The following is a 12,840-nucleotide window of genomic DNA, read 5'->3' as shown; positions in this document are numbered from 1 at the left end:
CAAGGGACCCATTTGCCCTGCTTATAGCAGAACCATTTTCTCTCTGGCTTTTAACAGTGGCGGTGCCTCCATGAGAGCGCAGGTGCGTCGCCCCTCTGCTGGAGAGCAGGAAACACGAAAAATACATAGGTAATAAAACAGATTTATTGCCATTTTATTTTTTGTGCTGGCAGCAGCAAAGTCTTAGGGTGGGGCAGCAGCAGAGAGGAATAGTGTGCACTATGTCACTTTGGCCAGCTGCCTTGCGACGGCCAGCCTGACATGCGCACTTTAAACACTCCAACCCAAGCTGTCTGAGCTGGGTGGAGAGAATGCACAGGCTCCCCAGTGCTTCAATAATCATCACTCCAGCAGGTTCCAGCCAATCCTGGTGCTTCTCTCATGCTACATTAGCAGCATGAGAAGCGCCAGGACTGGGAAAGGGGAGTTGGACGAGGCTCTGAAAGTTTGCTGCCAGTGTTGGAGGGGCCACAGATACGAAGAGGAGCAGTGGGTGAGTAATTATTTATTTTATTTAACTCACTGATGGGCACTGTGAGAAATTCGCCAGTGCCTTCAGTCTCAACTCCAGAGCGCTCAATCATGGCCCGTTATAAACACCGTTTAAAACAGACCATGATTGAGAACTTTGACTTTGAGCCTACGGGCACTGCTGGTTTTAATTAGTGCCTGGCAGTGGGTTACATATTCGCCATTCACCCCACCTATTTTGTTTGCAACTGGCCGCCCTTGTAAGCCACTGGGTCTGACTGGGGTAGTTGGACTTGACAGAATTAGAAACCAAACCATGGCTAATTGGTTCAAAGATGGGGAAGTCATAGGCAGTCCAGGAGGAGGTGGCCCTCCACTAACCCTGCCCTGCTCACAATATCTCGAGTCAGGTGAATACATTTACATACCAACAATAGCTTAAGAGGGTGTTTGCTGGAGTGAGACACAGCTGGGAGTGGGGTGCTGTGAACTTTCCATCATTTCCCTGGATGCTGCCTACCAGGAGGACAAAGGCACTGAGGATTGAAGACAAATTACAAGAAAGATACCAATGCTTCACAACTAAAAATCAGTGCTTACACCCAAATTCTTTTTAAAAAAAGGTACTACAATCCCTAATTCAAAATCTTCTCCAGAGCTCTGTGCACTTTTCCTTTCTCCAAATGAAAACAGTCTCTGGGACTTTAATGTTGGTTTATAAAAAGAGTGTCAGATCACTCCTGGGAACAGGAACTGTGGGATTTACAGTTATGCAATATAAATAATAAGCTTTAAAGAGGAACTACAATCTGTCGTTTTAAACACATTACAGGCTTGTTATTAAAGTAATTTTAGGAGGCTCTTGAAGGGAGCGGGCGTTTGTGAGTGTAAAGCGTTTGATATTTTCTTTGGGGTCCATAAACTTCTCTCATTGGGGCTTTAGCTACACCACTGCAGAGGCACCCCAGAGAAGCCCCTTTCGTACCCCAAGTTTACTAGGCTGAGTCAAACCCAAACATTATCAACGTGTCAGAGTAAGGTGAAAACGATCAGCAGCGCTGTCTCCAAGACGTCTCACAGGAAGTCCTGCCTCAGTGCCACGTGCCCTGCAGCACTTCACACCACCATTACTGGAGGACCAGCGACCTTAAAATGTAACCCATTTCCGCCAGTCAGTCACCTTACAAAATGTCCAGTGGCCAAAATGACGGCGGTAAACAAGTATACATACTTCAATAGAACTCCCATCCTCTTGAACCCAAACAAGAAGGCTCCGTTGCCCTATCCGTTATACGTCTGTGAACTGTGCATATCACAAGTAATGTTACTAAGCAAGGTGTGTGTATTCAACTTTTCTGTGACTTATCCAATAAACTGCAATTAACGTATTGCACCTAAGTGACTTGACTATAAGAGAAGATATAACTTTGTTCACAACAAAAATAGAACGGAGTTTTTCTTAACTGGGTCAGGGGAAACTCCGTAAGACTCTGGCACTGTGTGATCGTGTGAGGGTCCAACTTCATTCAAACCACTACGTCCATAATGTGAAAAGGACGCTCCTGGTACACCGTCTGTTGGAAGTGTGCAGCCCACCGTTACTAAATACCTTATAACAACACTAAATTTAAATATGCGCAGGTAGCCTTTTGTATGAGGTCTTTTTTTATTGCTGCGTGGACTAAAAAGGATGCTCTGTTGTGATCGCTGGATGTTCAGGTAATCTAGACAGGACCATTCATAGAATGGAGTAAAGCCAGAGAGCTCAAACGCGCGTTATAGGATGTGGTAGAATATCATACCCATCAAGGGGTGTGATTGACCTTGATGGGTTATATTCTACCTAGACCTTGATGGAGTCGATTGCGCTGACAATCTTTCACGGACAAATACATTTTCAAAGTCATAATTCGAATTTGCAGAAGTTAAAAGGAAGACGTACTCTGTGAATTTCTGCATTCCAGCTTTTTCAGGCCGTGTGACGAAATTCCAGTAGGAACGTGTGCAGAGAATGTTGTGCGTGTTTATGAGCGTTACAAAGCTCTCTTTGTGCCATTCCCCACGTTACCAGTAGATGGGAGTAGAGCACTGCACTCAGTCAACGAACAGTTCGGTATCTGTAACGACGAGCATCAGGTGGAGTCCAATAAGCATATTCGATCACTGGGTCATATTGCATATCAGTTGACATACACAGGATGTTTTGCTCTAGATCAGTGGCTATTAACCTGGGGTCGGCGAAGCCTACTCAGTGGGCCCGCAACTGGTCAGAAGTAAAGGTTAGCAGATTATTGGAGCTACTATGCATAACAAGTGAAATGTAAAATTGAGAAATATAAAATGTTCTTTAACTTTTGGTGGATTTGAAACTGGTGTCAAAAATAAGTTGGGATTCTTACATATCATATATACCTGGGGGCAGTGCAACTACAGCAAACATAATCTAGTGTGGAAGATTAGCAGCTCAATTATCACTGGTAAGAACCGACAAAAAAGCATGCATTAGGGGCAAAAAAGGCAAAGTGATATGATAGAATCTAGTACACCGCTTCGCCTTTTTTTTAAAACAGCACTACATTTTAAAACACTCCGTCAGCCCATTAAAATTAAACTTTTGGATATTTTTAATTGAAATATTTGATATTGTGTGTGTCTGTTTAATGTATTCTTGTTTCAGTATTTTTCTGAATTGCTTTGAGGTTCAGCTTGTAAGAATTGCTTAGTCTGGAGGTCTCCAGTTTCAAGTATTGATTCATTAGGGGCACACAGTAAGCCCAAAGAAAAGTTTAAGATCGCTGCTCTACATGGCTGCGAACGACAATCACAAATAAGTGCAAAGCAATGCCACCCATTTCACAACTGTAACTAGAACGTGACTACTCATCTGAAATATGCCTTTATCATAGAAAAGACGGGTACCGAGCATATTTCACTCACATTCTAAAAATATGCTCCCCATGCAGTGCTCAAAACCAGGCATCTGGCACCAGTTCCTTAAAAATACAGCACGTTCGCGTCGGTATACGTTAACAGGCAGCTAAAATGTCACCCTGTGGGGTGGAAACTGTGTGCCAGCCAGTGCTTAATTTGAGCCAGAGGGGGGGCACCAGCACTTATTTTTGAGGCCGGCACTTATTGTTGTGCATCAGGCAATTACAGCGAGCAGAAACCCATATGAGAAAGACAGAGGAAAGAAAGACAGAATAGCGTCTCAATGGGAGAAAGCTGCAAATGTGAGCTGAGGAGGCAGGGAGTGGATGTAAATAGATTAAAGAGGCCCCAGATGGCTTTAGGATTACGCTGCCTCAGCATTCAGGGCTCTCACTTTTAGGCCCATATTTACAGGAAAATGACGGAGCGCGATGTTAAGCCAAAATTGGCATTGCCACCCCCGTCATTTTCACAACGCAGAGATGCGCTATATTTAACTGAAGATGGTGCACCCCTGTGTTGTCCCCTGCGCTGGCACTAAACAGAGCTGCCACTGCCAACACATGCAACCTTGCACCATAGTCCAAGGATGTCTGCGTTTAGGGGTGTGATTGTTTATTTGCGGAATGGTGTCCCTTCCTGCACATAAACAATCAATAATGGCCATTTGGCACTTCTGTTTAAGCTGCACGATGAAGCACACACAGAAGTGCCAAAGCGTCATCTTCAAATTATTGTTTATGTGCAGGAAGGGTCGCCTTCCTGCACATTAACAATAATTTCTAGCATTTTGCTCTTTCTATGCGTGCCGCAGAATGCAGCACACATAGAAAAAGAAAAAAACGAGGAGGAATAAAAGTATTCTTCCTCGTTGGGCCTTGCTAATGCCACCCCTGTGTGGTGTTAGATTTTGGCGCTGCCTCAGGTTTGCGAAAGCTCGTAAATCTGAGGCAGCGGCAAAATGCAATAGGTGTTGCTGTTGCACACCCACAGTAACACCCATTGCACGCCCCTTCCACGCAAAGAGCTCCATGTGGAGGGGTGGTGTTAAGCAACAAAATTTGGCTTAGCGCCACCTTGTAGATGTGGCGCTTGACATAGCGCCACCGGAGCACCATGAAAAGTGATGCTTCAGTGGCACTAGGGGCTCATAAATATGCCCCTTAATTGCAGCAGCCACGTGTTTCAGGAGAGCTTTGGGCACCGTCACCTTTTAATTTACAAACTAAGCACTGGTGCCAGCACCTCTATTATTGTGCAGACTGGCTCTGAACGACCGATGTCATTGTGTCAGGAGGCTTCCCAAAAAGAGCCACGTGAAACTTAGCCTTTGCTGCACCTGTGGCCTTACAACTCTATCTCTTTTCATTGTTGGTGCTGCACAGGGATCCAAGCTAAAGGTAAGTCTTGGCTTGCAGGACCTTTTTGCTCACTTCTATATTAGCCACCCGGAGCACTCTGGGCCGTACAATTGCTGGATGGCTGCCCACGTGGGTGAGAGCTGTGTTTACAAGTACACTATGGAGTGCTTGCCTCTACCACCTGTGGGCACATCGCCCAAAAGTTAATGTAACTGCCCTTCCTTCTTTAGTACAAGCTGTTCGCATCAATGAGCCCATTGGCTGCTCTCTGCCCTAGTACCCTTTTCCCACGCTTTGCAAGTTAACCACTTGCACTCCACTAAACCGAGGTCACCGTGAATGGTACGGGTGAATCAGCCCTATGCTGTTATTTGAACAGCGGCAGCTGTGTCCATTCAAAGTCCATCTCTCCGCGCCTTTTATTAGACAAAACAATTCTACTATGGTGGTATTACACATACACTTATCAAGTCACATAGGCTCCTTCTTATTCTAGTGTATTAAAATCAATTTGCAAATTTAACAAGGAAAGCTTCCGTACCTAGAAGATCTATAGAATCTCGCGTACAAATCGTTGTGTGGAGCTCAAGAAATTCAACCAAGAGTTACTTAATTCTGCTGACTTCGGTTAGACTATGAGCAATGGATTCTGGGAGAGGCCAGATAAGCGAAAGTCGAGGTAGGTGCCCACTTCAAAATTACCTGTCTCCTTCTCCACGGAAAAGGAGCACAACACGCTGTATCCCCTAACTTTCTACTAATGTGCTCCTTCATAGAATTCTAAAAATCCACAGAACGCCCCAAAAAAAACAAAAATACTCACCGCCTACACTAATAACAGCTTATGTCAACCACAGCCACCTCTGACAATATAACCTTACCTCTTCCTTCTTTTCTTCATTGGTGAGGTTCAGGCTCAGCTGGGAGTGGCTACTGATTCCGCTATCTTCATTCGCGTCATCGTAGTACGTAGCGGTCCCAGGATCCTGGAAATAGCTGGGGATTTTCCCAAGCTTTGAAAGCGGGGCTTCGACCCTTTCCTCACTTTCCATTGAGCTCAGAGACAAAGTGCTGCAGTGGTTGGGACAGTTACGCGGAATATTGCACTGTGATATTTCAACAACTGGGCTTTGAGGTTTGGACATGGAGGGTTTTGTTGGCGTGCTAAACTGTAAGGAGCGTATACAGCATTGTGGATCATCACTGGGCGGGTGGAATGCATCATTGGCAAATGGACCCATGCAACTCATAGTAATCGAGGGGCTCGCTGCAGTCTCGCCATTTGTCCTACCCAGTTTGGCATCAGTCGCAAGTACCTGTGTTACAGTGCCCACGCCAAGACTCTGATCACAAGATGGAATTACGACGGAGGGAGATTCAGGATGAGGCGAATGTTGGCTGCGTGCAGGTGACACACCCCTCCTCCTGTCGTTTTCAGTGCTGCTGGAAACCCTGCGTGAATAGTCATCATGTAACTGACTGTTCAGCCTTGTCCTGTTGTTTTCTGCCCTTGGAGGAGAAGGGGTAGTGCATTTGGAGCCCTCTCTCTTCCAAGGAACATCTGCAACATTGCTTACAATTTTTAACACTCTGTCAAAATCTTTTGCACGAATGGGACTTTTCCACCTCTTTGTCTGCCTCCCAGAGTTCCCATTGACTTTATCGGAGTCAGTAGAAGAAGTGCTCGTGGTCCTTTGGGGTGTCAATCGTTCATTGGTGGCAGGTGTATCCGAGAGATTGGAGGTAGACTTCCGCTTGAACGAGCTCTTCTTTAGAAAGTTCAAATTATCTGTGCTTTTGCTTCTTCTGTAAATAATTCTGTTGTTTTCTGGGTCTTTTACAACAATCTCACAGATCTTCGCCTCTGGACTAGATGGAGACCGGGCCTGGGTGCAGGTCTGTTGGTTGCGCGATTTGTCATTATCCTGTAAGTTTATACGTCCCACTCCGTAGGCCCGTCTGATGCTTCTTGATCTGTGAGTGCTCCTCAAGAAAGTATCTTCAGAGTCCTCAGCATCAGAACCATCAGAGGCCAGCCTGTCTGAAGCACTATCACAGCCCTGGAAAGAGCCAGGGTATGAAAGCCGGTTGAGTGTCTTAACATTCACCGACGAACCATTCTGCATGTGATGCCCTGGACTTCCAATCTCACCCTCTTTCAAAACATCTGCATTATCCCTTGTCTGAATCCCCTGAAGGACAGATGATTTCAATTTTTTGAACGATCCCATTTTTTTAAGAGAGGAAAGAGCATTCCAAGTGGAAGAATGACCCGTCGTAAGCACTGAGCGTGGCCTTTCACCCTGGGGGCTCATTCTTTTTCGAGGAGTTGAGAAAATGTTCCCTAATCTAGAAGGGCTAAGCTTTTCATCTGGAGCGGTTTTATCCGCAAGGTTGAGATTGATGATGTCACCCGCTACACTGTGATAGGCCATGTTACATGTGTTCTTTGCTTCACAGTTGTCGGCAAATACAGGGGTGACAGCCATCCCGTTCCTGCAAACATTTTGAAATGCTGTCATGTTGGCCACACCACAGGCATTCGGAGACAAGGCCCTATAGCTCGATCCCACAAGGCCTTCTTCATCCAGGGACCCGGGTTCCGTCACCTCAATGGCTGTGCCTTTTTTGATTGCGAAGTCGCATCTACTGAGAGGGTGGAAATCTCCCTTGAGATGCACTGCCTGCAACAAGAAAACAAAGTGTGAGTTTAGTATTTTTTTCACACAAGTCACAGACAAAGGTGAATGCTTCTTTTGTGCAAGACCAAGGAACATTAGTAATAAAGGAACAAAGGTGCCTCATGTGACCTGTACAAACGACTACGGCTAACCTTTGTCAAGTCTGCAAAATGTGCAACCAGATTCCCGTCTGCTTGTCTCAAAGTGGCGGTGTGCTTCCTGAAGCCCTGAATGTTAACTTTCCCATGAGGTCCTGCAGGTCTAAAGGACACCCCCCCCCATACGCCACAAAAATAAATCTACAGAGCTCATGCAAGGATGGATGTTTGCATTCTACGAATTAAAAAAAAAAACATTCAAATATAAAACGGTGCAGCCATTTGTCTTTTCATCAGTTGGTAAAACACAAGTAGCCTTGCTGAATCCCCTTTCATTCCTGAGATCTCTCAAAATCCCACTAACGGCCCCAAATAGGGAATTTGAAGACGAATATTGCATGGGCTCTAAATATCCCACGTCTTATTGCACTTCAGTCAGCCCAGGCAGTAATGTAGGTGGACTTTGCACCACCATTCTTAGCATATTAGTCTGCAAAACAGCTCATCGACCAAGAGCAGCCAACGTTTTTTGTTATCCCATAAACGTGCCTTGCATGATCACCTTTACCTTTAGCACATTCCACTGCACATACACTCGTTCAAACACAAAACATAATGCAGTATTTCCTAATGGCTACATTGGCTGACCCATTCCTGGTGGTACGACCAGAGATAGACCAGCCAACAAACAAACCTCTTGTCAAGCATTTACTGCACATTCTGAGAGTGATCTGTGTTTTTAGGAGCCCCTCTGAGATCAGCAAATATAACCTTTTCCAAGAACTGCCAGCTCTGCTATGTAAACAAAGCCTTGTGCTGCTCCGGAGGGTGACTGCCAGCACCAACCAAGCAGCAAAGGCAGAGGGAACATTGCAACATATATCAAGTGCAATACTGCAACAAAGGCTGTATCAAACCAGCAATCCACATGGACGTCTAGTAGAGGTATCCTGGGGAACTGCTAATTGACAGGTGCTATCCCTTGCCTCAGAGAGGGGCAGGAGCTGAAAGTAAGCATGCTTCTAGGATCTATGTTTACTCTCTTCAGTTTCCACTCCTTGCTCTACCCTATGAGCTTGGCAGGAAGTACAAAGATGTTAGGGGCTAAGGTTGACCATGTGATGTTGTCAAGGGTCAAAGCAAGGTTTTGAGACCATCTCTGGGGGCAGATCACTGGCAGAATATCGGAGACAAAAATATTGTGTGGAAAATATCGATGACCAAATTATTGAGAAGGTAAGTGCAAATAGGTAACTCCACATTTACGTATCTCGACGATATATATATATACATATTTACACACACACATAAAATCAAGGTACATTTATGTGGTGTTATATGTAGTAAAACTTTGCTTTCATTCTTCTTCACAATATTTTTGCCTTCAATAATCTTGACACCATATTTTTGCTTGCGATATTCTGTCTAAACACTTCATGGGGCTCATGGGATAGTAAGAAGCAAATAAATCTAAGGCCTTCCGATCCAATGCTTTGGGATGGAATTCTCTGCTTCTCTACCTTCAGCAGGACATGCACCGGTTATGGAACTCTCTTCCTGTACCCTTGAGACTAACTCTTTAAGCCATACTTAGCACTGAAATGCTGCCCTCTTGAGGAACACACTTATCACCTTTCTGATAGACCTTGTGCATTCAAAAACACAAGACGCTCCAACTGCTGTGGTGGGCCAGTGGACTAGTGGATCAAGTCTAGTGATGTTTGTTTGACCTCATAAGTTCACTCAGCTGTTCATCCTACTGATGCCAATATGAGTACCATTGAGTTGGGTAACATGAAATGCTTTATCCAGCATTCAGAAGCCCTGGGAAACGAACATGCATTAAAAAAAAAACACACGCTATGTTACTTATTGAATCTGGTTCTAAAATTATATTTCATCAGTCAACTCGCTGATCTTGTTGGGCTGCCTCAAATGTTTAAGTAACGTGAAAACACTCCAGCTCTGGAAATGCAGACTTTTCAAGAGATATTACATCTCTTCAGAACACTAAATATGTGACTTTTGCCTGAAAGGAACTTAATGTGGAAATTATCACAAGTGATTTAAAGCAGTTTTTGATAATCTTTGGCATATGCTCTCAGGCACAATTGATGGTAATCCCCAACGACTGTACAGGATATTCAACTCAAAAACATCGTTCATCTTTGCATCTGACATCCCCGAAAATCCCGTAAAATCACGTGAGGCACTTTGACATCCTCTTAGAGAGGTGTGCTGGAAAAAAAAGCAAGTGGAAGTGATGGCCCTATTTTTACACCACAAAAGGATAAGGGATGTGAAAAATCTACCTGCTACTTAGAGGGAGTGTACCGAATGTGACCTCAAGAAATTATTTTTTCACCTTTTGGGACAGAGGTGTTGGAACATTTTTTTTTCAAGTGGGAGCGCTGGCCTTAAAGTCATGTTGTGAGGAGATTAGGGGAGTACAATACCTAACTGCCTTCTTAAAGAAAGAGTGTATCAAATGTGGCTTCAAGAAATTATTTATTAAGGGAGTTTTTTTTCCTTGCATGCAAAAAATAAAGCAAACTTAATGTGTTTTTGGTTTCTTTGAACCCACTCTGTTCCCATCAAACTTTAGAATCAAAAGTCAGTGTGCCTTAAGAGTCGTCTTCTTTGCATGGTGGTGGGATATTTGATAATATTTACAATTTACTCTGTAAATTAAATACATGATTTTATTTTATAGACGTGAAAATCTTTCTCCCATCTCTACTCCTCCACATGCAGAGTGTCACTAGGTTCAAGATGAATTTTTTTTTACTTTTCTGTTTGGGAGTCCAGAAATCCCTGCTTGGTTAAAACCATGTGATCCTGGATAAAGCTCCCCTGCACCTCAGTTCATGTATCTACTAAAGTGGCAGTGGCTTGAAAGCGTCTAAACGTTAGATAAGTTTTCGCTGTAGATGTTTGTTTGCTGGGAACAGAGATGAGCAGACTGGAAATGCAATGGGGAGAACCATGCAGCTTGTTGATAAATAAGCCACCGGGTGACCTCTGCGTGTCCCCTGCACTCCAGTGACCGCATCTGAATGCACACGGAGATTTGCTTTTATTATTAAGCAGGCTGCTAATCTTTCGGGGATAAAGTCCCCATTGCATGAGAAGCCGGCTACGCTAATTGGCAGTGGTACCCATGGAATCCTCCCTGCAGCCTCTCTTTGTGACGGCGCCCGCCTGCAGTGCTCCCGGGAGCCCGCCTGGGGGCTCTCGTGCGGAAGCCGGAAGTGCAGCCCGGGCCCTTAGCAACCAGCGAAGCCCTGGAGAGGACGCGGCGGCGCAGCGTGGGGGCAGCAGACAGAGGCGGCTCTCAGGCTCGGCCCCGGGCACATCCCAAGGGCGGGGAGCCGCCCAGACACAGGCCCTTTCAAATCACGCACCCCGAGAATGGGCACTTCGCTGAATGGGGTGGACAAGTGCCATTTACGAGCTGGGGTTTCTATGAGAGAACTGGAAAAGAGGACAATGGCCAACTAAAGCCTGCCTCACCGTGAAAAAAGAGAGGGAAATGTAAAATTTTCCAATTCAGTTACAGAATAGGCATATGTACATGTTAGTATGTAGTCCAAGCACTCAGAAAGTGCACACACCGCACGCGCAACCATGAAATTACCAAAAAGCACAAACAAAATACAGCACTGAATGTTTTCTGGTCGTGTTTTTCCGTTTTAATACCCTCGTTAATTCATTTGCGGAAGTTATACTGTGGGCACAGTGAACAACGGTTGTTTGTAAACGTCGGTATGGTATCAAACGCTGCAATAAGAGATGTTCGCCACCAGAGACAAGGGGTTAGAATATCTGTGCTAAGCACATCCACAGAGGTGATGGCCCCAGTTATTGTGCAAGAAACACTAGGAAGTCCTTATCAAGCACTGAAAATCACTAGCTAGAAGCAACATTCCGTCGGAACTGTAAGGATGTTTACATTTTGGTGAGTGCATGAAAACAGAAATATGACGACATTGTAAACACTGAATCTGTTTTACGTAGTGCCTGTACAGTTTTGGGGTGTCTATGCATTGAGATAAGAGGTATTTTTGCCATCCAATGTAATACCAAATCCTTCGCTGAAACCTTCACCTCACTGTGCAGCAAGACATTTTTAATGGGCTTGGTCCGTGTCAAGCCTAATTCATGTTGAAAGTTTTCGGGCTCGTTGAGAAATGAAGTGTGGTTAAATTAGGCCAGAATCCTGCAACATACTTCCACCTGCACGGAAAACCACCTGTTCTCGAAAGGACGTTTTCAGAGAAAATGTCTGTCTTGTGGTAGCAGTTTACAAACAAATACTCAAAATATTTTTCGAGGCGGTATCATCGCGATTCCCACGCTTGTGGCTGAAGGTCCTGTACAACTTCCACAAGGGTACAGCCATGCGAACTGACCTATCGATTCTCAGTATTTAGAAGGAATAAAATACCCCCTTCCTTTTAGTCAGCCATGTAGAGAATTGACAACTGTTTTAAACTTTATCCCTCTTTAATCATGCGTCACTCAAGTCAATGAAACACAACTTCACCGTTAACATTGTAAAAAATATATCTGGCACAATACCGCACCTTCCAAGCACAGGTGCACACCCCCGCCCCTCATCCGCGTCCTTGGTCCCTACCTGCCGTGTCCTCCGCCGGTGCCGCGGGCGGTCCCATTCCCGGGAGATGGGGGTCAGACCGGAGGCAGTGCGGGCAGCGCTTTACCCCGGGAGCGGCTGTGCCCCGGCCCGCAGCGGCGGATCCACATCACGTCCCCGGGGACGGTCGGCGAGAGGCGACCGTAACACAGAGACCTGTCCGGGAGCCGCCCACTCTCACACGGCACTGGAGCCGCCCACAACCTGCACAGAGCCAGCCAGGAGCTCGGCAAGTGCAGCCACAGTCCAAAGGTGCCCGCAACACTGAGGCAATAGCCAGAGAAGTGAGCTGCAGGAGGGGAGGCGCCTGCAAGCATCACTGCCCAGAGCCAGAGGGAGGTGGGGGCTGGCTGGAGGGGGAAGGGGCGCACCGGCAAGTGCAAATGAGGCTGCGCCGGCACAAGACTGGCGGGAGCTAGAAGGCGGCTGTAAATGCAAATGAAAGAGTTAGCACTTGGAGATTAGAGATTATACTCGTACAAATAGAGGGTGGGAAAACGAAAGGGACCATGTAGTGCCAAGGCTGTGATAGAGACGGGGCGGCGCTATGCTGTCACGAGAGAGGTAGGAGTGGAGAGACTGAGAGATGCTACACACAGTCACGATAGTAACATCAAGATACAGGCCATAGGGGATGGCAA

General features: G+C 45.7%; 1 protein-coding gene across 1 annotated transcript in view; it reads right to left on the bottom strand.

The window, feature by feature from the left end:
- The window catches only part of SPATA13 (spermatogenesis associated 13), a 119,352-nt gene extending 106,871 nt beyond the window's left edge, over positions 1–12,481 (bottom strand). Inside the window, exons 1-2 of the mRNA XM_069202239.1 lie at positions 12,182–12,481; positions 5,645–7,443 (exon numbers count right to left, since the gene is read on the bottom strand). Of these exons, the coding sequence (XP_069058340.1) occupies positions 5,645–7,443; positions 12,182–12,218 (1,836 nt within the window). The 5' untranslated portion in view covers positions 12,219–12,481. The remainder of the gene's footprint in view (positions 1–5,644; positions 7,444–12,181) is intronic.
- Positions 12,482–12,840: the final 359 nt, after the last annotated feature.

The sequence above is a fragment of the Pleurodeles waltl genome, chromosome 8, assembly GCF_031143425.1.
Source record: "Pleurodeles waltl isolate 20211129_DDA chromosome 8, aPleWal1.hap1.20221129, whole genome shotgun sequence".
In the NCBI taxonomy this organism is placed as follows: Eukaryota; Metazoa; Chordata; class Amphibia; order Caudata; family Salamandridae; genus Pleurodeles; species Pleurodeles waltl.
The sequence above is the reverse complement of the archived record's forward strand: the minus strand, read 5'-3'. Positions and strand labels throughout refer to the sequence as shown.